Source organism: Dreissena polymorpha, chromosome 3 (genome assembly GCF_020536995.1).
Source record: "Dreissena polymorpha isolate Duluth1 chromosome 3, UMN_Dpol_1.0, whole genome shotgun sequence".
Lineage (NCBI taxonomy): Eukaryota > Metazoa > Mollusca > Bivalvia > Myida > Dreissenidae > Dreissena > Dreissena polymorpha.
The window spans coordinates 65,768,982-65,796,661 of NC_068357.1; the positions used below are offsets into that span (position 1 = coordinate 65,768,982).

A 27,680-nucleotide genomic window follows, 5' to 3' on the forward strand; every position below is an offset into this window, starting at 1 on the left:
CACTTGTGTATATAATGAGCAACAGTGATTAACCGCTTGGGTCCTTTAATGGCGTCCGCAAACGTTGCGCCATTTTTGTTTCAGCAATTGATCCGGATCGGGTAAGGTTCAATGTGACATGAACGAGTAACTGAACTGAAAATAAACTCAAACGCAACTTCATTGAAAATCCACACTTAAGTAAATGTGGTATTTTATCTATTAAAAAAACAATATAATGAGGGCGGGTTTTTCGCCTTTTTCTCCTGATCCATATTTAATCACCGTCAAAACACACGCATCGAATGACGAATCTATATATAATTACAATCCATATAAATCACAACACGCTTTTAAGCACTAAACCATTATCGTAGTACTACCGTGGATGTCTCTTTTAAATAAAATGCATGCTAGCAACACAAAACCGTAGTTTTCTAAAAGAGAATAATATCATTTGTAGTTACATATTGTTCTTATTTCGCTTAATTTGTTAAAGGCTAAACACGACTTCTATAATGTATGGTTACATGTATTTTCGTTTTCAAAAATAATATGGTTGAAACAGACAAAAGAGTACCATCGCAATCAACTCCGGATCCTGATATTACCAATAGCATAATAGTGCGTGTTCGCTTTCGTGTTAAATAGTGAAGGAAACATAACTCAATAAAGTATGGCTGGAGTTGGTTGGAAGAAGTTATTTTCCTAGTCACAAAAGCACTTAAGCAGGTTAGTATTATTGCTGCTGTTCCGCGCATAAATTTTAAACATTTTCTGCTATTACTAGAAATAGAAATAGGATTATCTAAAAGAATTTGGTCAGGAATTTTCATCGCCCTTGTGTAATTAGTTAAGTGTAAGTTATTTATCATGCGTGTCCTTGTTACATATTGACGTTATTAATCGCATTCATTCAATTCTGGTTATGTATTGCTAACGTCCATGGATTGTTTATTCTTCATCACCTACATGTATTAAAAGAGCTACTTAATATAAAATTTCCCGATGGATTCCGAAATTCAATATCTTTCAATGCGATTGTGTTTGTGATTTACAAATTATGTAGATGTAACATTTCTCTATGATGTGGATCAAAATGACTTCCGCCTTGGCGTTGGATATGACACAATTAAACACGGTTTATTGAACATATTTAAGGACTTGATTGGCGTTGTGAATAAGTCAATTTTATTTGTTTATAATCAAACGCCTAACGACCAAATTTTATAACTTCCTGAGTCATAGTTCATTGCAGTTAAATTTGTTACGCTTATGTTCATATTTACAGGTTATGAAACGGAAAATGTATTCATGTCTTATTTTTCTGATTTTTCTTATACAAAGCATAATATACGAAAGAAACTCAATACAATTCGCATAATTACATGTGGATGTACTTCTTGAAGAAAATATACTAGCCCGTGGTCAAAAAGTTTCAGAGCATCATCCGGATAAACGATTTCAAACCAACATTGTGGCTAAGTATCTAAAAAACATCATGAAATTTCAAGTTGATATCGTTAACCATTTTTTAATAAATAAGAATTCTACAATTGTTAGACGTGCGACTGAGAGTAAATGCCGACTATTAGATGTATTTGCAAATTAAAAAGTGTATGGGGTTCTTCCGTTCCCGATGATGCATTATGGGGTACCCATGTTGGAACCCATCTCTCCTACCTTTAACTTTTAAGTACAACACAAGTTAGGACAAGTTCAGAATAAGGGCTATTTTATTCCCTTAGGTTATTACTGATACAAAGTTTCGATTGGCAACGGGTGGTCGCGGTAACGTGCGCGTATTTCAACCGTTGCGCTTAGCAAACTGTTGTGCCAACAAAGTATACATAACGTTATTATTTTATTTTATCAGTGCTTAGCATCAGTCCTAATAATGTAAGTTACATATTATAAAAGTAAGCTCAACTTAACTTATTATACGTATTGAAATATATTTCCTCCGATTTCTTTGACCAACTAGTTTTAAAAGGCCATTAACACTCGAAATCAACGAATATTTCGTACAATAATGCGAAATAATTTACGAGCGAACGCGAGATTGGCTTCGGGCAGCTCATGAGACCTACGTATATCTTCCCATACTTCCGAAGCTGCCAGAAGACAATCTCGCGTTTGCTCGTAAATGTGCGGATATCGTCGCGGGAAATTCACATGGAATATATTGTGACACGAAAAAAATAAAAACGAGCATTTTGTATCTCTTTTAATCTATGTTACCATTCCACATATAGCGTCGAAATTTTTACTTTTGCTATAAGGAACACTGATTTTTATGGGTGAACTTTATTTTACAAAATATTATTCTATTTTTTTATTTATGTGACAAAATGTTTATAATTGATGGATATTAAACAATGGTAATATCTCAATATATTGTTTCAATTTTCAAAACTAATTCATTAAAGTGTTAAATATTGATTTTACACCAATATTTAATCGTTCACATTCATATACAATAACTGTTTAGTATAATAAATAAATACCCAGTCAGCGATGTTTTGCATATGCACGTGTTCTTTAATGTTTGTTAAAGGTATGTTCGAAGACGTATGTTTTTCTGTTGATATTTTTATGGCGAAATATAGTTACTCTGAAAAGTTTTTCATGTAAATCGGGTTACACTTCAACGCAGTGCTCGGTTCACAACGTGATTTCACCAATTTAATATCATCTATGTATGCGTGCAATAGCCTGTATCTATCACTATTGATCAGCGTTTATCTATCAATGAATCAGGGATCTGTCAAACGACCTTTTTTACGTGACACAGTGGTTATCATATAAATAAGTACTATATACAACTATAAGAACATTCTGTTATATGCAAGTTTTTATCTGTTAAATACTAGCTCAACGCTGTTTAAAACTACAATTCCTAACAATAAACGTCAAAACAAGTCGTTCTATCGATCGATCTATACTAATTAATCCATATTTAATCGTTCTTAACTTATTGCATTAGTAATGCTCACCTTTACCTTCCTGGTATGTAAATATAAGCCATTTTATCAAACATGGGTAATAACCGACTTCAAAACATTAATTGCAAAATGCTAATACTGGATTTCCCCTAAAGAATTGAACGTGCCCGGGTTATTGCTTGTGAATGCAATACTTCGAAGTGAATCATTCTATTCAACAAAACACACATTTTTTTTAAAGGAGAAGTAAACGACCCGCACATGAAAAATGGTAATTATCAATTGAAATGGAATAAGCTCCACATATTTGGAATCAAATGTTAGTCTGTGATGTTTTTAAGTAAAAAGACGTCATATTAGGGAAAAATATCTGGTCGTATACGGTTTTATTCAAGTGAAATGGGACAATTAACTATCTGAAAAGTTTCTTCTACAACAAGGCACCAAGCAAGGAGCAAAGTTATCAACAACCTTATATAAATGCTACCACAACAGCACGCTAGACTCTTTAACCAGAAGTAACATTGGGGCAAATTTAGGAGAAACGAGAGTAGCAGCTCCTACATGTGCAGATGACACGGCACTGTTAGCGACATCCAAATCAGACCTACAGTCCATGCATGGCATAGTTAATTTTTGCACTAGTAAGGATAAAGTGACTATTAATCCAGAACAATCAGATATACTTACAATTAAAGGAAACTCCCCTGGCTCCATCTATCTCAACGGCGCACCTGTAAAACATTCTACTGAAGTAAAACACATAGGAATCATAATAACACCAAAGAACAACCTCAATACGGACGATCGCCTTAAAACTGCAAGGCAGACAATATGTGCACTTCTTGGCCCCGGGTTACATGCAAGATAAGGTTTCTCACCAGTTGTTGCTCTCAAATTATGGAACACCTATGCAATACCAAGAGCTTTGTATGGGGTTGAAATCTTAAAGGTCACCAAAGGGGATGTAGAAAAGCTTGACATACAACAAAGGAGTATGTTTAAGCACTTCCAAGGCCTATCAACTCGTACTGCGACTGCAGGAGTACATTACTCATAGGCAGTTAACCTATTGAGTCGATCATAGATAGACGAAGCCTCTCACTCTTCACCAATATCTCTAGGCTCTAAGGCTCAGCAGAGTACATCATACTCTCTAGACAAATTACCATGGCCTCATATGGCAGTCACTCTTTAGCTTCTGTCTCCAGGAAGGCTCTTCAAAAGTACAACTTCCCAGACGTCAGATACCTTTTTGAGCATCCTATTGAAAAACCCAAATGGAAAACCATGATAGACAAAGCGATCAATCAGTATGGGCATCAGAAGTGGTCTGAATAAATTCAACAGAAACCTACACTTAAGTACATACAAATACAGGACAACCCCACAAAAGTAGCCCATAACATTTGGAGGACGGTTCTCCCAATGGAGCATGATGTTCGAAAAGCAGAGATCAAAGCCAGAGTAATAACAGGAACTTATATCCTCCAGACAAATACAACCCAATATAACAAAGTCAAGGTCAGTCCAACTTGTTTGATGTGTGGAAATGGTGATGAGACACTGCAACACTGCCTGCTTGATTGCGAACAACTCGAAGGAACACGAAAAATTGGGACCAAAATGTTAGCAGAAATCATTGAAGAGATCCATCCCCTTGGACTTTCACTATTCAACACCAGGGAGGACCTTACCCAACTTATTATGGACTGTTCACACAAAAACATTAGTATCATACAACTACCCATGCGACTACAACTCCGTAGAAAGAGCTAGCCAATGCTACATCTACCATCTACACAATAAAAAAGTGCAACAGGCTACACCTGGCCCCTTTGTTCACCCCACTTAATAAGTCAGACCACACATAAAAATGGCAAGCGACAATAACTTTTTAATAACTTTCAATAATGATGCGGGACCGAATATTTTAAGCTAAATGATATATCATCTGTCCATATACCATAATAAACCTGTGTTGAGTCGCAGTTTAAACCAATGCTGAGACACGGTCTGCTGATTTAAGTGCTGTATATATTGTACAAAGGCATGCGTGAAAAGTGCTGTATATAGTGTACAAAGACATGCCTGAAAATTTCAATGTGTTTATGTGAATTCACTATTGGATTTAAACGTGAAACTTGATTTAAACCCTATCTTGCCTGGACTACCTGCCAAGAGTGCCTCAATCAGATTGGGGGAAAGTACAGGACAGAACAGAACAGAATGGTAAACATTTGTATTTTTGTTTTTCCACGCATACGTTTTAGAAACAAAATATGCATAGCGTTAATAAAGAGCTCGCTCACTGTTATAATGCCAGCTAGATTATTATGTACGGGTAAATATATACAAAATATATTAATATATACAAAAAAGTTATTATTGTTTGTAATAAATATATTCAACTTAATTTGTTTATAGAAATGTCCGAAAATCACGGTAATTAATATATACAATTTATTTGTTTACAGAAATGTCCGTAATCCTATATATCGTTTTAATTAAATCATTATTAATAATAAATCTATATACATCTGCTTCTCTTATTATTTATTTTAACTATTACATCGCCATTACTAGATCTGTTGTTGTTGTTTTTTTTGTTATAAATGTATGCACTGCCATTTGTTTACAGATTTTTGCAAGCTACTACATCACACTAACGACAACCTTTGCTGTATCATTTTCAACGGCTTCGACGTCGTGCAGCAAAGCCTTCTCTGAATGGCGTCCAACGTGGATGCCGTTACGCGACGAACTTCGATGCAAGCCGAATTGTGATGCCGACGTTAAAACGAGCCATTTTTCCGGAAACTGGACCAGCTATGACAAATGCTGCGTCTGCCACTCGTGCGCATCGTGGGAGGGAAACGAAATTGACCTTGTCATCGAGTATGTGTCCGTTATGGGCAAATCATTGGTTATTGTTGAGAAACCCTTTGAGAAAGTTTCCGTGTATAAGATAGAATTACAATACGGAGAAATGTCAGAGTTTCCGAGCAATATATGCAACTGGGACGACGACGTAAGGATTGGTACGCTCTTTGGGAGCGTGAGTATAGTGTCTTCGTTTATTGATTTCCAGGAAAATGTGGTAACGATTGATCTGACGGGAAATAAAATCAGAAAAATACCCGACATCAATTGCCTTATTCGACTTGACACATTAAAACTTGCCGGGAACAAAATAGGCCTGTTGTCGAATACATCAATAGCCAATCTAACATATTTGCGACACGTTGACTTGACCAATAACATTTTGAAAGCAATTGATCCTAACACCTTGGTAAACCAAAATTTGAACATTTTAGTCGGCTTATTTGCTGGAAACGAGATTACGACAGGGGACGTTAGTAATTGGTTGAAGGAACGACCCTTTTGCGAATATGACTTCAGTAACAACAAAATAAGCCAGCTAACAAACACCAAAAATATAACACTAAATCCGGATAAAATCTATGGAACGGGATTTTTGATTCTTGCAGGTAACTTGATCACTACATTTCCTGACTTGAAAACACTGTTAAACCTTGACAGTCTTAATATGTTCGGAACGTTGATCAATTTCGGATTCGATTTGCGGAACGTCCCATTAACGTGTGACTGCCACATGCAGCCTTACCATCATCTGGCCAGCAGCACGTTGGTACAGCTGTGGAGAGACTATTTCAACTTGACGTGTGCCAGCCCGGAATCTTTAAAAGACGCGTCCATCTATAGTGTTGACCCACATGACTTTGTATGCGAGCTTACACAGGCGGACAAATGCCCTCGGGGATGCAAGTGCATTGATCAACCTCAAAACGACACCATATATATCGATTGCGAAAGCGCAAACCTTCTGGAAATGCCAACCGAGTTGCCAACGTCGACTTTTTCTAACAAGATCTCGCTTAACTTGGCTCAAAATGATATAACCACACTCGCAAATGTGTCATACCTTCACAAGCTTTCGCTAATCAATTTGTCTCGTAATGATCTGGGCGATGTCGGCAATAACATTTTTGGAAAGCTCGAGAATGCCGTGATTGACATCTCAATAAACCCTCGAATCCGAGTTCTACCGCGTTTGATTCAGTATAGGAATGTCTGTGAAACTGTGCTGTCCAAATTGATAGTGGATTGCAACTGTGACACTCTGTGGATTGAAAGCTGGCTTAAAACGCGGTCATGTGACAATATGGACCAATCGAATTACTTCAAGTGTCATGTACCTGGAAAAGGTACAATCTATGGTACCGAGTTCTCTGAAAGTTTACTTGATTGTCAACATGACCTCACGCATTTGATTTCAACACCCATATTATGTTCAACGGCCCTGGTTATTGTCGGTGCCATTGTAACTTACATATTTAGGTATGAAGCACTAGTCATTTGGTTAAAACTCACCCACAGTACCGACTTTGCCAGCTTCTCATACGACGTTGCGTTGAGCTTTAATTCAGAAGACGAAATGTTACGTAAATGGGTCATCAAAACCCTTGTTCCTGCAATTCACAATGAAGGCTATAAGACATTCATGCCGTTTGTTGATGTAGAACGTGGTGATGACAGAACAACGGGTGTTATTGAAGCCTTTAAAGATAGTCGGAACTTTGTCCTTATTTTATCAACCAGCTACTTGACGGATGGTATAGCTCCAGAAAACGACATAGAAGAAGCAAATGAACTAGAACGAAAGTGGATCGAGAACGAATGGAAATATGCTTGGCACCTGTTCATAACTGACCGTCGCAGGAAGGCAATAATCGTCAACTACGATCACATATCAGCCTCTCAAGTAGCCGACAAGAAAATAAAAGCCATTCTTAGAGTCGGCGACATGGTTAATTTTGGAAATCATAACGACGACATGCTCCAAACTATTATCCAGAAGATAGAAAAACGAGTAAAACGGACAGGAACGGACGATTTTGTAGAACTAAGGGTCAGGCCAAACGCGAACCAGGTGACACCGGCGATAATAAAATTTCGTACAAACTATGTAGACGAAAAATATCGCTACTGAACTTGTATGACGTGAATGCTTATACATTCCATCAATGGTTTGCCCCATTTATTGTTATGTTTGTTTATTTATTTTTTTCATCATTTTTTTCTTTTTTGGCATTCCGTTCATGACCATGCCATTTCGTATTACGTTTGGTCAACGTTTTTTGCATATGTGTACCTTTTATATCAAACAGGCTGTGAAATTATCTGCACTTTTTATTGTTACATGTTACATGAATAGTTCTGTTCATAATACTAAAGCGGATACCCACCTTAATAAAAAAACAATTGAATCGGGTGCTAAGGCACTGTTGAATACCAATTCAGAAAATATCATGACAAATTACTTTAATATTTATTGCATGACATTATTTTTTGTAACCTGATGTTGTACCGACTTTCGTGGTTACATCGTATCAGAACTACGATAGATACCCATTCTTTTAGTTGTGTTTCTTTCATATTTTGAATTTGATATTGTAGCAGAATATTGTTTGAAATTGTTGTTCTGTCCTTTGTTCTTTGTTTTCACTTTTGAAACCCACAGCAATGTAATAGTATTGACATGTTTAATTGACCAACTACAATATACGTAAGTTTGTATTTGAAGCCATGATTTCAAAAAAATGTACAAAGACGACCAATTTAATCTAACCGTGAACGTTTAACGTGCGTCTCTGGCCTAGTTACTAAACGCTTTTGCCGGCTGCAGGACAACGTACCACCTTCCAACCTCCGCACAGAGATTTGACTTGAACCAGCATAGCTGGATCAAATCCCTGCCTACATAACCAACCACGTGATGATAGCCTAGCTATACTTTTACTGTTGTTATTTTTACTTTTATATGTAATTAATATTTTATTATGAACCTAAATTTATACATTATTTCAAAATATAAAAGAGAATGATACTTCTTTTCATCATATGATACTAAAACCAAAAAATAAATAAAAATAGTAAAATCCAACCAAATCTGGTAGGATTTTCTTGTAACGGCGGAGATTTATGTGAGTGCACGGAACGACAACTCTGTGTGGATATTGCGCACCTACTAGTCAATGCATCAATACACACACGCCATTGGGTACAAATATTTTCTTTTTTTATTGGATCTCTTAATAAAAACGATAAAATTTTCTGTTTTGGGGTACGAAAACATGTATTTTATATTTTTGTATTTATTTAAATATGCTTGGAATTACTGTTAAATTAAGCATTTTAGTTATACTAGCATCTGCTTGGACACATCGCCTACTGAATGTAATAAGTCATGTAACTGACATTTTTATAATTTTTTACTTTTTTCCATTTTTGTGTTTATTAAGGTGACATGCATCAACTGTTAAAATATTAAGTCAACCTTTTTGGTAAAAATAATGTTTTTATCAAATTTTTGAAATTGACAAAACCAACACATGTCATTTTCTGAATGCAAAAAGTAGTGTAACTGACATTTTGTTTAATTTTCAGGAGAAGCAAAAACATGTTCTATTAAAATAATAAACATGTTTCCGTATTCAAAATTTCTGATTAGTATTATAATAACACTTGAAAAACGAAACAAAACTCCAAATTGATATGTCTTTTTTAAAACAATAAAAAATTAAGAAAGGAGCAGTTACCATAATTTTCAACACTGAAATATTTTGAGCGCAAAAAATAACGTAAGTGCTCTTACTGTATTTATGAAAATGTCTGAAAATATGCTTTCCTGAACAATTCACAAAATGTCAGTTACCCTAGTTATTACATTCAGTAGACGACATGGATACAACCGATATACTTTTAATATGCATTCAATGTTCAAGATCGACATTATACTTAATAAAAATATAAATATTGAAAACACGAATCCTATACTAAGTACTGCTCATTGGGTCATTGTCGACCTGAAATGGCTTGAAGTCACCCGGGTGTGACTAGAAGCTGATTCATGTCACCATGGGGTGACTTCAAGTCGATCGATTTTAGTCGCCCGGTCGGCTTGAAGTCACCATAGGATGAAATGAATCGGCTTGAAGTCACCCTAGGGTGATAAGAATCGGCTTCTAGTCACCCCCGGGTGACTTCAAGCCATTTCAGGTCGACAATGACCCAATGCGCCTAAGTACTCGTCAGTTTGGTCATTGAGTCAGTGTTGACCTGAATTGGCCCACAAGTCACCCGGGGGTGACTAGCAGCCGATTCCTGTCACCCTGGGGTGACTTCAAGCCGACGCTAGTCACCCCCGGGTGACAAGAATCGGCTTCATTTCACCCGAGGGTGATGAATCGGCTTCTAGTTACCCGCGGGTGACAATAATCGGCTTCTAGTCACTTGATTATATTTTTATCAAACGGCACCGCATCCAGGTATCTTATATAGGCTATTGTGGATTTAGTTTTTATAGACATTTAGCTCTGACTTTCGTTTTTGTAGTATTTTTACACAAATTCCCTCGCATATGAACGATCAATCATGTATTTTTATTGAAAAGTAAAATTGTTGCCGAGGGTGACTTTATGCTGATTTCGAGGGTGACTAGAATCGGCTTGAAGTCACCCCGGTCGACAAGAATCGGCTTCATGTCACCCCCGGATGATTACAGTCGGCTTCATCATGTCACCCGGGGGTGACTCGCGTCGGCTTGGAGTCAACATAGGGTGACAAGAATCGGCTTTTAGTCACCCCCGGATGACTTGTGGGCCAATTTAAGTCGACAATGACCCATTGAGCCTCAGTTTGTGAACTGAAACGAACCGAGATTGTTCAGATGTGTGTTGATGCTCTAGTTTAAATTATTATTGTCTGTTACGGACATATATCTGAGATACTCTTATCTTAGTATTTATTTAACTTCTAAGAATCGCTAATAAATAAGCAAATGTCGGTGGTTTAAGCACGGTATAATTGTATGGAAACAAAACTTTTACATTCAATTGTGTAAAACACTTTTTCTATATTACTAGTATACATCAGCTAAACCACATCAAACATTTAGGAAATTAATAAAATTGGCGTTGTGAACAAGTCAATTTTCTCCGTTTATAAGCAAACGTCTACGGCCCAAATGTGTATAACTTCTGATTCATAGTTAATTGTAGTTAAATTTCTTACGTTCATGTTTATATTTACGTTCATTGGGTCATTGTCAACCTGAAATGGCTTGAAGTCACCCGGGGGGTGACTAAAAGCCGATTTATTTCACCCTGGGTTGACTTCAATCCGATTCTAGTCACCTGTTCGGCTTGAAGTCAACCCAGGGTGACAATGAATCGGCTTGAAGTCACCCTAGGGTGACAAGAATCGGCTTCTAATCAACCCCGGGTGACTTCAAGCCATTTCAGGTCGACAATGACCCAATGCGCATTAATGTGAATATAATTATTTAAAAAAAATATCCGACAACGACCCATTTAGTGTTAAATTTCCCGGGTACCTTTTAGTATATTTACCGTACCCGTGGTACATGTAAGTATACTTAAGAGTACCCGGGTTACATGTTAGTAGTACCCGAGCCGACAATGACCAACCGGTTTATTATTAGGACTGATTTTTAAGCACTGCTAAGCGCAGCGGTCGAAATACGCGCACGTTACCGCGACCACCCGTTGCCAATCGAAACTTTGTATCAGTTATAACCTTAGGGAATAATATAGCCCTTATTCTGAACTCGCCCTTACTGGTGTTAATCTTAACAATTAATTAGACACTGGAAGGAGACAAGGGTTCCACTTCGGGGACCAGATTATGCATCATCGGGCACCGAAGAACCACACACACCCTGTTTGGAATATACTTCCGGTACTCTCAGCGCACGTCTAACAAGTGTATAGTTCTTATATCTTAACAACGGTAAAGGACATTCACTTGAAATTTCATGTTGTTATTGGAGATACTATGTTACAACGTTCGATTGAAATCGTTCATCCAGAAGATGCTCTGAAACGTCTTCACCACGGGCAAGTATAGCTCGATTGGCAATTGTCGGCTCGGGTACTACTTACATGTACCCCGGGTACTCTTAAGTATACTTACATGTACCCCGGGTACGGTAAATATTTTAAACGTACCCGGTCGATATTAGACTATATTAGAGTTGTACGGTAAATATACTTAAACGTACCCGGTCGATATAAGACTATATAAGAGTTGTATTCCCTACTAAAATCAGATGTTGTAAAACGCGCTACCGATTACCGTAAAACGATATTGCTTGTCTTAAACTAACTTCTCGTTTAAAAAAAACTGTATCAACATGCTTTTTGAGTAGGAGTTTCGATAATATAGAGGCCATTTAACAGAAAATTGACATTAATGTGAACATAAGTAATTAAAAAAAATAGCCTACAACGACCGATTTAGCGTTAAAATTCCCGGGGACGTTTTTGTATATTTACAGTACACGGGATACATGTAAGTATACTGAAGAGTACCCGGGGTGCATGTAAGTAGTACCCTAGCCAACAATGACCAATTATATTTTCCTCGAGCAGTACATGCACATGGAGTTATGCGAACTTTCTTTCGTATATTATGCTTTTTATAGGGCATCCCGATCAGAAAAATACGACATAAATACATTTCCGATTCATTTCATGTAAATATAGCGCATTGCGTCATTGCCGACCTGTAATGGCTTGATGTCACCCGGGGGTGACTAGAAGCCGATTCTTGTCAGCCTAGGGTGACTTCAAGCCGATTCATGTCACCCTGGGGTGACTTCAAGCCGACCGGGTGACTTCAAGCCATTTCAGGTCGACAATGACCCAATGAGCCACATTAATGTCAATTTACTGTAAAATGGCCTCTATATTTTCGAAACTCTTACTCAAAAAGCATGTTAATGCAGTTTTTCTAAAGAGAAGTTTGTTTAAGATAATCGGTAGCGCGTTTTATGACATCGCATTTTTGGCGGGAATACAATTCGGGTACAGTCTAATACCGTCCGGGTACGATTAAGTATAGTTACCGTACCCAGGGTACATGTAAGTAAACTTAAAAGTACCCGGGGTACGTGTAAGTAGTACCCGAGCCGACGATGACCAATAGAGCGTAAGTTACAGATTACAAAAGTAAGCTCAACTTAAGTATGCATTTTGCTTATACGTAGTGAAATATAATTCCTCCAATCACTTTGACTACATAGATTTTAAATGCCCATTTTAACTCGAAATCAACGAATATTTCGTACAATAATACGAAATAATTTACGAGCGAACGCGAGATTGGCTTCGGGCAGCTCATGAGACCTACGTCGTGCTTCCGAAGCTGCCTGAACACAATCTCGCGTTTGCTCGAAAATGTTCGAATATCGTCGCGGGAAATTCACATGGAATATACTGTGACACAAAAAAAGCATTTTGTATCTCTTTTAATCTATGTAACCATACCACATCTAATGTTGAAATTTTAGCTTTTGCCATAAGGAACACTGATTTGTATGGGTTAACTTTATTTTACGAAATATTCTTTTATTTTGATTTAATGTGACCTAAATCTTTATATGTGATGGGTTAGAATAGATGGTAATATCTCAATATATTGTAACAATTTTAGTTTTCAAAACAAATTCATATAAGTGTCAGATCTTGATTTTACACCAATATATAATCGTGAGTTAACATTCATATACAATAACTTTTTACTATAATATAAATACTCAATAAGTTATGTTTTGCATATGCACGTGTTCTTTAATGTTCTTTAAAGGTATGTTCGAAGACGTATGTTTTTCTGTTGATATTTGTATAGCGTAATATAGTTACGTTGATTTTTTTTTCATGTAAACCGGGTTACACTTCAACGCAGTGCTCGTTTCACAAAATGATTTCCCAAGCTATTACCATATGTGTATGCGTGCAATATCCTCAATCTATCACTACAGAAGATCGACGTTTATCTATCAAGGAATCAGGCATTCTATACATAGATGGTGACGTCACTACGTCAGAAAGACCGGTGTGTCCACAATGAGGAATCAGGGATATATCTGTCAGACGACCATTTTTTCAGTTACACAGTGGTTATCATATAAATAAGTACTAAATATAATTATAAAAACATTCTGTTATATGCAAGTTTTTATCTTTTAAATACTAGCTAAACGTTGTTTAAAACTACAAATTTTAACAATTAACGTCATAACAATTCGTTCTATCGACCGATCTATACTAATAAATTCACATTTAATCGTTCGTAACTTATCGTATTAGTAATGCTCACATTTACCTTCGTGGTATGTAAATATAGGCCATTTGATCAAACGTGGGAAATAACCGACTTTAAAACAATGGCAAAATGCTAATACTGGTTTTCCCCTAAAGAATTGAACGCGCACGGTATTTATTGCTTGTTAATTCAATTCTTCGATGTGAATCATTCTGTTCTACAAAATGCACATGTTATAATAGTGAAGTAAACGACCCGCACATGAAAAAATGGTAATTATCAATTGAAATGGGATAAGCTCCACATGTTTGGAATCAAATGTAAATCTGTGATGTTTTTAAGTAAAAAGACGTCATATTGGTGGGAAATATAAAGTCATGTACGGTTTTATTCAATTTCCCCTTGGATAGGCAATGCAAATGGTAAACAGTTGTATTTTTATTTTTCCACGCATAATTTTTAGATACAACCTACTCATAGCGTTAATAAAGAGCTCACTCACTGTTATAATGCCAGCTGGATTATTATGTACGGGTAAATATATACAAAATATATAAAATATAAATATATACAAAAAAAAAGCCAATTGAATTGTAATAGTCATTATTGTTTGTAATAAATATATTCAATTTTATTTGTTTATAGCAATGTCCGAAAATCATTGTAATAAATATATTCAAATGTATTTGTTTACAGAAATGTCCGTAATCCTATATATCGTCTTAATTAAATAATTATCAATAATAAATCTATACACATCTGCTTGTCTTAAAAAAACATAAACTACCTGTACTACATCGCCATTACTAGATCTGTTTTTAGCTCACCTGAGCACAATGTGCTCATGGTGAGCTTTTGTGATCGCCTTTTGTCCGTCGTCCGTCGTGCGTTGTGCGTCGTGCGGCGTCAACATTTGCCTTGTTAACACTCAAGAGGCCACATTAATTGTCAAATCTTCATGAAATTTGGTCAGAATATTGGTCTCAATAATATCTTGGATGAGTTTGAAAATGATTACGTTTGCTTGAAAAACATGGCTGCCAAGGGGCGGGGCATTTTTCGTTATATGGCAATATATGGCTATTGTAAAACCTTTTTAACACTCTAGAGGCAACATTTATTGTCCGATCTTCATGAAACTTGGTCAGAAGATTCATCCCAATAATATTTTGAACGAGTTTGAAAATGAATTTGGTTGCTTTAAAACATGGCCACCAGGGGGCGGAGCATTTTTCCTTATATGGCTATATATTGCTATAGTAAAACCTTGTAAACACTCTAAAGGCCACATTTATTTTCCGATCTTCATGAAACTTGGTCAGAAGATTTGTCCTAATGATATTTTGGATGAGTTCGAAAATGGTTTCGGTTGCTTTAAAAACATGTCCAACAGGGGGCGGGACATTTTTCCTTATATGGCTATATGTGGCTTTAGTAAAACCCTGTTAACACTCTAGAGGCCACATTTATTGTCCAATCTTCATGAAATTTGATCAGAAGATTGGTCTCAGTGATATCTTGGATGAGTTCGAAAATGGTTATGTTTGCTATAAAAAATGGCTGCCAAGGGGCGGGGCATTTTTCCTTATATGGCTATAAATAGCGATAGTAAAATCTTGTTAACACTCTAGAGGCCACATTTATTGTCCGATCTCATGAAACTTGATCAGAATATTTATTTCAATAAGATCTTGGACGAGTTAAAAAAAAATGATGCGGGTTGGTTGAAAAACATGGCCGCCAGGGGGCGGGGCACTTTTCCTTATATGGCTATAGTAAAACCTTGTTAACACTCTAAAGGCCACATTTATTTTCCGATCTTCATGAAACTTAGTCAGAAGATTTGTCCCAATGATATATTGGATGAGTTCGAAAATGGTTCCGGTTGGTAGAAAAACATGGCCGCCAAGGGGGCGTGGCATTTTTTCCTTATATAGCTATAGTAAAACCTTGTTAACACTCTAGAAGCCATATTTATTGTCCGATCATCATGAAACTTGGTCAGAAGATTCGTCCAAATGATATCTTGGACAAGTTCGAAAATGGTTCCAGTTGCTTGAAAAATATGGCCACCAGGGGCTGGGAATTTTTCTTTATATGGCTTCATGAATCTTCATGAAACTTTGTCAGACTATTTGTTTAAATGATATCTTGGATGTGTATGAAAATGGTTTTGGTCTGTAGAAAAAGCGACTTTGGGCCTTTCAGGCCCTCTTGTTTTTTTTGTTATAAATATAAACACTGCCATTTGTTTACAGATTTTTGCTAGCTACTACATCACACTAACGACAACCTTTGCTATATCATTTTCAACGGCCTCGACGTCGTGCAGCAAAGCCTTCTCTAAATGGCGTCCCACGTGGATGCCGTTACGCGACGAACTTCAATGCAAGCCGAATTGTGATGCCGACGTTACAAAAAGCAATATTTGGGGAAACTGGACCACCTACGACAAATGCTGCGCCTGCCACTCATGCGCATCGTGGGAGGGGAACGAAATTGACCTTGTCATCGAGTATGTGTCCGTTATGGGCAAAGCCTTGGTAATTGTTGAGGAACCCTTTGAGAAAGATTCCGTTTATAAGATAGAAGTACAATACGGAGAAATGTCAGAGTTTCCGAGCAATATATGCAACTGGGACGACGACGTAATGATTGGTACGCTGCTTGGGAGCGTGAGTATAGTGTCTTCGTTTATTGATTTCCGGGAAAATGTAGTAACGATTGATCTGACGGGAAATAAAATCAGAAAAATACCTGACATTAATTGCCTTATTCGATTCGACTGGACACATTAAAACTTGCCGGGAACAAAATAGACCTGTTGTCGAATACATCAATAGCCAGTCTAACATATTTGCGACACGTTGACTTGTCCAATAACATTTTGAAAGCAATTGATCCTAACACCTTGGTTAACCAAAACGTGAACATTTTAGTCGGATTTTTTTCTGGAAACGAGATTACGACAGTGGACGTTAGTAATTGGTTGAAGGAACGACCCTTTTGCGAATATGACTTCAGTAACAACAAAATAAGCCAGCTGAGAAACACCAAAAACATAACACTAAATCCGGATAAAATCTATGGAACTGGACTTTTGATTCTTGCAGGTAACTTGATCAATACATTTCCTGACATGAAAACACTGTTAAACCTTGATAGTCTTAATGTGTTCGGATCGTTGATCAATTTCGGATTCGATTTGCGGAACGTCCCATTAACGTGTGATTGCCACATGCAGCCTTACCACCATCTTGCCAGCAGCACGTTGGTACAGCTGTGGAGAGACTATTTCAACATGACGTGTGCCAGTCCAGAATCTTTAAAAGACGCGTCCATCTTCAATGTTGACCCACATGACTTTGTATGCGAGCTTACACAGGCGGACAAATGCCCTCGGGGATGCAAGTGCATTGATCAACCTCAAAACGACACCCTATACATCGATTGCGAAAGCGCAAACCTTCTGGAAATGCCAACCGAGTTGCCACCGTCGCCCTTTTCAAACAAGATCTCTCTTAACTTGGCTAAAAATGATATAACCGCACTCGCAGATGTGACATACCTTAACAAGCTTTCGCTTTTCAATTTGTCTCGTAATGATCTGGACGAAGTCGGCAATAACATTTTAGGAAAGCTCGAGAATGCCATAATTGACATCGGAATAAACCATCGAATCAGAGTTCTACCGCGTTTGATTCAGTATAGGAATGTCTGTGAAACAGTGCTCTCTAAATTGATAGTGGATTGCAACTGTGAAACTCTGTGGATTGAAAGCTGGCTTAAAACGCGGTCATGTGACAATATTGACCAATCGAATTACTTCAAGTGTCAGGTACCTGGTAAAGGTACAATTTATAGTACAGAGTTCTCTGAAAGTTTACTTGACTGTCAACATGACCTCACGCATTTGATTTCAATACCCATATTATGTTCAACGGTCCTGGTTATTGTCGGTGCCATTGTAACTTACATATTTAGGTATGAAGCACTTGTCATCTGGTTAAAACTTACGCACAGTAGCGACTTTGCCAGCTTCTCATACGACGTAGCGTTGAGCTTTAATTCAGAGGACGAAAGGTTACGTAAGTGGGTCATCAAAACCCTTGTTCCTGCACTTCACAATGAAGGCTATAGGACGTTCATGCCGTTCGTTGATGTAGAGCGTGGTGCTGACAGAACAACGGGTGTTATTGAAGCCTTTAAAGATAGTCGGAACTTTGTCCTCATTTTGTCAACCAGCTACTTGATTGATGGTAAAGCTCCAGAAAACGACATAGAAGAAGCAAATGAACTAGAACGAAAGTGGATCGAGAACGAATGGAAATATGCTTGGCACCTGTTCATAACTGATCGTCGCAGGAAGGCAATAATCGTCAACTACGATCACATATCAGCCTCTCAAGTAGCCGACAAGAAAATAAAAGCCATTCTAAGAGTCGGCGACATGGTTAATTTTGGAAATCATAACGACGACATGCTCCAAACTATTATCCAGAAGATAGAACAACGAGTAAAACGGACAGGAACGGACGATTTTGTAGAATTAAGGGTGAGGCCAAACGCGAATCAAAGGACAGCGTGGTCAATTGGTTCAACAAGAGAACGTTCTGCTGTTTCAATGACTTTCAGCCGGCAGAGTACCATTACGCCCAAAGTAATTCACGTGACACCGGCGTTAATAAAATTTCGTACAAACTATGTAGACACAAAATAACGCTACTGAACTTGTATTGCGTAAATGCTTATACATTCTATCAATTGTTTGCCCCACTATGTTAGTTTGTTGTTGTTGTTTTTCATCATTTTTTCCTCTTTTCAGTTTGTTTAGGCATTCCGTTCATGAACTTGCCATTTCGTATACGTTTGGTCAACGTTTTTGTATGTGTACCTTTAACATCAAGCATGCTGTGAAATTATCTGCTCGTTTTGTTTTGTTTCATGTTACATGTATAGTCCTGTTCATTATACTAAAGCGGATACCCACCTCAATATAAAAACCATTGAATCGGGAGCTTAGGTACTGCTGAATACCCATTCAGAAAATATTTATGACAAATTAAATTCAAGTTTTGGTAAATTGACAAAATTAAAAAAAGTTGTTTCAGATTGGCAAATTTTCGATTTAGTTATGATATTTGTGAGGAAACAGTAATACTGAACATTTACCATGCTCTAATATAACCATTATATGCATTTTTTGACGATTTAAAAACCCGAAAATTATAAAGCGTTTCAACGCGAAACGATTGAATAATTTGAAGAGTTCTGTTGTTGTCGTTATATTTTGTGAAACTACGATAATTGCTTATATATAGTATAAAATACAATTAACATTGTATGCGGAAGAATGGTCTATGTCGCAGACTTTTTACGCCAGGACTCCAGGGGTCAGTGGTTCGAGCCCTCAGGAGGGTTACTTTTTTCAATTTTATTCTTGATTTTTTACTGGAGCTTTTTAGAGCATATGTTTACATTTATAAATAGAAAACATTTCATGACAAAATCTGTGAAAAGGCCCCTTTAATTTAATATTTTTGCATGACATTATATTTTGTTATTAAAATGTTTTTATTTATATTATGAAGGTGTGTTGACTTTTGTGGTGAAATCGTATCAGAACTACGGTAGAAAACCATCCTTTTTAGTTGTGTTTCTGTTATATTTTGAATTTGACATTATAGCAGAATAATTTGAAATTGTTGTTCTGTCCTTTGTTCTTTGTATTCACCTTTGAAACCCACAAAATGTATTAGTATTGACATGTTTAGTTGACCAATTACAATATTTGTAAAGTTTGTATTTGGCGCCATGATTTCAAGAAAAATGTATAAGCATGACTAATTTAATCTAACCGTGAACATTTAACGTGCGTCTATTGCTCATTTACTTAACGCTTTTGTCGGCTGCAGGACAACGCACCTGCCAACCTCATCGCAGAGATTTGAAGGGAACCAGCATAGCTGGATCAAATCCCTTTCTTCATAACCAACCACGTGATAATAGCCTAGCCACGTGGTACAATAATTTTACCGTTGTTATTTTTACTTTTTTTTAATTTTGGTAATTAATGTTTTTATTATGAACCTAAACTTATACACTTTTTTCAAAATATAAAAAATGATATTGCTTTGTCATAATATTATACTTAAAACAATAAATATCTTTAAAAAGATACACGGCGACGCGTTGATTGTGGTTGGAGTTTGTGAAAGGAAAAGAGTTCAATGAATGGGATCAAGGATAGCGAATGCCTTTTTCTGTGCAGTTCTTAGCTGCATCACACGCAGTACGGGATGTTACGCGGAGTTTTCGCGGCTTATTTTACATTATTACATATTGCTGGTCATAAACCTATAGATACAAAACAGAAAACCAAAAGAAGAATGGAAGTGAAATTAAAACATATGAGTCAACCGGCCACACGCGAAGTATCCGTACGTATTTTTAATATTTATACGCGCGTTCTTTGAACAAACTTGTTTTAGTGGTTTGTCGGGCATTGCTATTTGATTCGATTATTAACAGTATCGAGAATCATCGCGCTCATGCTTAATTCACTAGTCAATATGGTGGACTAATTCTTGTTAAATTAATCAAAAATAATATTTATCATGGTATTGTTGAAAACACATTAAGAATCTATTATTGACATACCATATTTATATCGCTGAATATCTTCATTTAACATATTTCTGGTCTAAAGAAAATTCCTGTTCAACTAGTTCACGCGATAGCGTCTATATTATATAACGATTATTTTACTGGCCGCGAACTCAGGTCAGCACATAAGGTAGTCGTGAAGACGCAGCGATGACCTGTAAATAAACTCTGACATTCACACACACTGGCCGCGAACTGACCCCGATACCTCGCGGGTTGAAATGCAATGCATTAAAGTGATGCCACGGTTCCACTGCTTTTTATGATTTTACATGTTAACATGTTGACAGGAATATAGAAGTCAGTACTAAAAGAACATAGCCTTTAAGTACAAACGCTCTTGCGCTGGCAATCCTCTGAAAATAACAGGTGCACGCACAAACTGTATTGATGTCGAGAGTTGAGTGTAAAACTGTTCTATTCATTAAGCCTTTTCATTAGAGATTACAATTGTTTCATGCAGTTAAACAGTGTTACAAAGACGCGGACATGTTTCCAATGTTCTGGTGGTATACTCAAATCAGCCAATGGAATAAATGAAGTGTATTCATTCTTGTCTAGCCGCGGGAAATTGTATTTGAATTTTATTGGAAACTTACACAGGTCAGGTAATGTCAAAATTGACGTTAAACAGATACGCCGAAAAAAATGGTACCAACTCTGGTTTGGGATGGCAGAGTTGTATGTGAGGACAAGGAACGACAACTCTGCGTATAGATTACGCACATACAAGTCAATGCATCAATACAAGTGAACACGGCGTTGGGTACGAATATATTTCCTTTTTGAATGAATATGTTTTTGTTAAGTTCATATATCTTTATAGGAAACACAAACATTTTACATTATTACGTTGAATAATAGGCATTAAATGTAAATATTTTTATATTGTGTACTTTTGTGAATTTTTATTGTAGAGTTAATATACTAGTTTAATTAATTTAAAAAACGTAAGAAGTGCGATTTCAAACAAAACTCAAATTATACAAGCCAAATATATAATCAAAATTGTATTTCAAAACGAATGTAGCGAGCTGATTCACAATAATGAGGCATTACACGGTTAAAAATATGACGAACTCGATATTTCTTTCTTTATTAATGTTACTTCTCGTCACATCTGGTCATTTTGACTAGCAATGTTCCGATGATTATTTCTAAAACAATGTTTTAAAAACATGTTCACACATTGTCAAAATGACATTTTTCCCAACTTTTTTTCACAGATTCAAAAAATTAACAAAAACGTTGCCCACATATGAAAAAATAATTACTATGGTTTTTAAACACATTTAGTTAAAAAAACACACTTATATAGTAAATAATAAATAACATTGTACATCAAGGAGAAAAATTACACTAATGATTTTGATTCATAATGCAAATATAGTGGGTTTTTTTAATTTGTATTGATCAATTGAACTTGATAAAATATAGAACGTTACAAACGCGAATCAATTGAACATTTTGGAATGTTTCAGCTGATTCGTTAACTTGTGTAGTAAAACTAGGTCCAATTTTATCGAGTATAAAACCACGGCTGTTAATCACGGGCGCCTCTCCCTTTTTTGCAGTGCATATATAAATGATCCAATGCTACTTCCGGTGTCGCTAAGGACCGGATGTTTTGGAATGTCATGGATAATTCAACAGTGAGTATGTTTATTTTTCAACATATTTCGCATTATTGTAAACATCGGGCAATTTAGTGCGATTAAGCGAAGATTTATCCATTCACAAATGTACAGAAACATGGGATAACAACCCGTTTGGAAACGTGATTACCTTTATAAGTTGTGGAATGAATGAGTCTTTAACAGAAAATCGATGTATTTTGCCTGTGTTACGAGCAAATTTCCACACAAGGAAAGCGCTTACATAATCAAACAATTGCTTTGAACACGTATTAGATGTTCAATGCACAAAAACATGGCTTCTTGTCGATCTAATAGACAATGTTGTATTTTCCCAACAGAGATGGAGCCAATGCCAAGGAGATAGGAGGTGGCGCCGATGCACTGTTCAGCTATTTTATTTTTCGATGCCGACCATAAACTTTTTGTGTCGTATTCCAGGTTGAGCGTTCGATCTTTTATTTTTCTTAATTCGACCATAATGAAATATAATAAAAAAGTGAAGTCTGCATAATTATAAAGAAACATTCGTTTCTAAGAGAATTTGAAGATAACTGTCATTGAATATACTATAAAACTTGAAAGACTCTCGAGTATAATAAAAAAACCTAAACGATCAAAGCCGGAGATATCCTATTTGTTTGCATATTTAGTAGGAACAAACGACGTAATTAAGTTTCGTTGACCTTTGCATTTTACTGAATTAAGCAAATGGAATAGAGGAAAAAACTCGTCGTTTCAAGTAGAAGTAATATCTTTTAATTATTTCGAGGATTATATTACTGTATCAACACATTTGTTGTAGAAAATAATATGTTTAGAATTTTAGGAATCTAATCTAATTATAGGATTTATTAAATATTACATTTTTGGGGATTATATATTTACATTTCTTAAAGGATGTCTATTTGTTCTATATATATTTGGATTAAAGTATTTACGTTGACAAATAACAAGAAATATGGAAAATGAACATTATCTATCAAATGCAAGTCATGTGATGATTTATATATCGTGTATTGACACCACCTCCTGTCATTAGCGCCACCTCCTTGGCATTGGCTCGATCTCTTTTGAATTTTTCTATTTTTTTATTTATTAGATCTGCAAGAAGGCAGTATGTTTGTGCATGCAGCAACTAGTATATGTTGAACGCAATCGTTTGATGACGTTCGCGAATTCATCCGGTGGAAATTCGCTCGTCAAACGGGAAAAAGACATCGATTTGCTTTCAAAAACTGCACCATGCCGCAACTTATAAAGGTCCTCACGAATTCAAATGGGTTTTGATTGTATGTTTCTGTAATTTTCGAATGAATTAATCTTCCGTAAATCGCACTAAATTGTCCGATTATTTAAATGATAAAAAATATGTTGGAAAACAAGAAACCGTCGGAGACGGGTGATGCTCCCCAAAGTTTTTTTTTGTCACAATATTGCACTATATATTCAGATAAAAGGAAACGTCTTGAGGAGCAGAACTTTGGACAAAACAAGAAACCGTCGGAGACGGGTGATGCTCCCCAAAGGTTTTTTGTCACAATATTGCACTATATATTCAGATAAAAGGAAACGTCTAGTAGTTGGGGGGACAAGAATTGCACTATATGTACAGTTTATAGAAAATTTCAAAGGGCCATAACTCTGTGAAAAATCATCCGACCAGAACCGGCTGATAATATGCACATCTCCTCTTAGTAGTGAAGCTTCCCATAAAGTTTAATTGAATTCCGGTCATTAATTGCTGAGAAATAGCCCAGACAAAAATTGTGCACGGACGGACATACACACGGACGGACAAAGCGGCGACTATATGCTCCCCCCAACAATTTTTCATGAACCCGGTCTTATTCAACGCAGAAATGAATTTCCTTTTTGGAAATGTATATATCTTGCTATATTTCTACACATGCTGGGTCAAATTTTAAGAAATAAAACGATACACAATTCGCTTGACCTACTTGATACCGATCAGACAGAATTCATGAATGAAAACTCCAGTTGTAAAGACACACCTTCGCATTGGACCAATGGAATCACTCGTGTGTTTAAAATGTCAGTTTGTTGAAATGTACAAACAAATGTTTCAAACGGCGCTGGACAGTTAGTTTTGATGCATAATGCGACGGCAAGCACGGTAAGAATGTTTTTTATACGTTTTATTGAATTATGGTATCGAGGTCCGTGAACTTTGCAAGGAAAATGCCTTTTACTCCGTGGAGATTTCAGTCTTAAATACTGTCTGATCGATGTTAATTGGGCCATGCGAGTTGTGTATCGTGTTATTTCTTAAAAGTTGACCCAGTATTTGTAAAAATATTGCAAGACATGTACATTTCCAGAAAGGAAATTCATTTCTGCGTTGAATAAGACCGGGTTCATGAAAATCGCTGCACAATTGATGAAGTAATGGCTGTTTTCGGGTGATTTCGAGTTGAATATATTTGAAAGGGATTTTTTTAAAGAAAAGTTGATTTTTCGTTATAATATGATTATTTATCATTCAAAATGATGTTTTCACTAGTTAATTTAGCCACACGCTAATTAACCACCTGTGGATCATAGTGTTCGTAAAACTGTTGATAAATACATATATTATGGTTACTTTATAGTCTATACATTTCAACACGATAACCTTATGTTACAATACTGCAAAAATATGTGTCAAATGTTTCGTAAAACATATCTAAGCGTCAAATATCCCGGGCAAATATCACTATAATTCTATGTGCATAATATAATATATAGTGCAAACCGGTAATGTAACGACTCGCCCCCTTAACGACTCGCCCCATAACGACTCGCCCCACTTTTTATAACGACTCGCCCCACATGTATAATGACTCGCCCCACATATATAACGACTCGCCCTATCAAAATAAAATGTTATATTATATATGGTAATATAAATGAAATCAATTCATAATATGAATTTAATGTTCGGCATTGTTTGATAACCATCGTTTAGCGGTTTTTTGCCTTATACCTGACCTTATATACGTCTATTGCAGGCATATTCTGAGAAGTAATAATTGTTATTTAATGATGTTTTTTTTACATCTGTGTTCAGTGACAATATTATCATAAAGCAACACTATTGGATCATGTCATACTTTCCTTTATATTTATAAAAAGAAGCAAAGGCTAAGAACATATCGACAATTAAAGATTCCCAGGTTAAATTACTCAAGAATTAAGGATTATCGTTATAAAGGAGACCGATGAATTAACAACATAATTGACAGGTACATTACCGCGGGCGGGTGATGACAATCAACAATACACGTGTCATAATCGCGAAAGCGTGTAATACCTTGCTACGTGGTAAAGATATTTTCATATATACGGGTATTGAAAGGTAAGAAAAATGAAAAAAGGTCTTTGCCGAAATTTATTTTTTGCAGAAATTTTACGGACACAATTTATCTGTAAGATAATTTTTTATTTATAATTTTAAAATTACCATTATAATTTTAAATCTACCTATTTATTACCTGTTGATCTGAATACACAACACACTTTAAAAGATATTTTTTCATATTATAAAAATGCGTATCAGTCCTTTTGTGTTTTTCACACAAACTTTAAAATGCTAATCATATGGCGTTTCTTTTAAATTTTGGTGTGAACAATTAGCGCGGAAAGTTTTCAATGGTTTCAAATAAACATTAAATGCTAATTAAATGGCGGTTCTTTTAATTTGTAGGTGTGAACAATTATCGCGGAAAATTTGCAATGGTTTCAAATAAACAAGAAACCATTCGTGATAAATCAATTAATTCCACGATTTGTTTAATTACTTTAATGGTTATAACTTTAATTGAGTAATACGTGCCACTGCGGAGTTTAGTATTTAAAGATGTATACATGGTAGTATACCATTATTTAAAATTGATAATTCGACTAACACCATGCCTGTGCCTCCTTGTTTGTTTTGCCTACTACGGGTGTACCATAACTCCAGAGCGGTGACATGTGACAACTGTTCACGGTGGCATCAGATAAAATGTGGTAACACTGGTAAATACTTCTAAAACGTACAATCGAAGATAAATTATTTCTTTGCGTTGTAGTATTTTCGTGTGTCAACTTTGCACTCTGTATTTGCAGCGCAGCATCGTTTACCTATATATATGAACAAACTTTCAAGCAAATACGTTATACAGTTTATAAATATTTAAGTATATAATTTCAGGGATCACAGATGAGCAATACGACGCCACTGTTGCCGAAAATCGGGATCTTCAATTTGTGTGTATGCGCTGTCGGCACAACAACACCGATGAGAATGGTGATCTGATGGACGAGATAGTCAACTCGATACCGGATTCGACAAACACCACCATGGAATCAACGACAACGTCAGCCATGTCACTCCTTGAAGAGGAAATGGAAGTTGACCACGCGTTCGACATCACACGACCGGAACGGGAACTCCCATCGGAAGAAATGGAGCAGTCGCTACATGACGCCACAGTGACGGACATCGTACCCACTGCTCCAGTCACCTTGAAGATAAAACGAGCGTTCCATCTCAACTAGTCAGCTGCTGGACTTGTGTTCAGCCATGTACGGACCTGTGTAAATAGTTGTTGTTGCTGTTGTTGTTGTTTGTGTTAATAGTGTTTAAATTTGTTATGAATAAAACGTTTGAATAAAATCATTTTCATAAATTCAATGTTGATAATATTAAGATATAATTATATTGATTACTGATGTATTACTGTCTTTTTGTAAACTTTTCTTATTAATTCAATGTATTGATATTATTATACACACTGCGTAACTTTCTATTTTTATAAGTTGTTGTTGTTGTTGTATATACGTACATAAGTATCTATCAAACCATCAATACAAAAAAGATTTTCTTATATATTTCTCTTTCTATTCATCTGTACTGTTTACACTTAACATAGATACTAAAAATGTAACAATAAAAATGAGGGGTCGAGTCGTTATATATTATATACGCAAAAACATAGTTATGTTACTGTGGTAACGCATAATATTAATTGCAAGAGTTGATAAAATTCCAGGTGTAGAAATCTTGAACATATCATGCAGGATGCGATACAGTATTCCAGTTTCTGTTGAAAGTTCCTGAAAAAGGTGAAAGTTAAAGTAATGCATTTAAAAAAAATTTCATCAAACTTCTAATTTGCCAAATCTTAAGATATTTTTTCAATACCCCACCAGTTTTTACCGACTCAAAACACATTAAAATCGAAATTAAATAAAAATCCTACCATATAACACGGACTCTAGATTACACGGATATGAAACGGGACCGTTACGCCAAATATCT

At 36.1% G+C, this 27,680-nt stretch overlaps 2 protein-coding genes across 2 annotated transcripts; both read left to right on the forward strand.

Annotated features, from left to right (window-relative positions):
* Positions 1–3,429: 3,429 nt before the first annotated feature.
* LOC127874923 (protein toll-like) lies at positions 3,430–8,742 on the forward strand. The gene is made up of 2 exons (XM_052419619.1): positions 3,430–5,156; positions 5,566–8,742. The coding sequence occupies exons 1-2, from the start codon at positions 5,154–5,156 to the stop codon at positions 7,936–7,938; spliced, it is 2,376 nt and encodes a 791-aa protein (XP_052275579.1). The 5' UTR covers positions 3,430–5,153; the 3' UTR covers positions 7,939–8,742.
* An 8,115-nt stretch (positions 8,743–16,857) lies between these two features.
* LOC127872295 (protein toll-like) lies at positions 16,858–19,691 on the forward strand (the record flags this gene model as incomplete). The annotated part of the gene is made up of 1 exon (XM_052415625.1): positions 16,858–19,691. A coding segment is annotated over one exon (1,938 nt), but the record flags the coding sequence as incomplete, so codon positions are not given.
* Between the last annotated feature and the right edge of the window lie 7,989 nt (positions 19,692–27,680).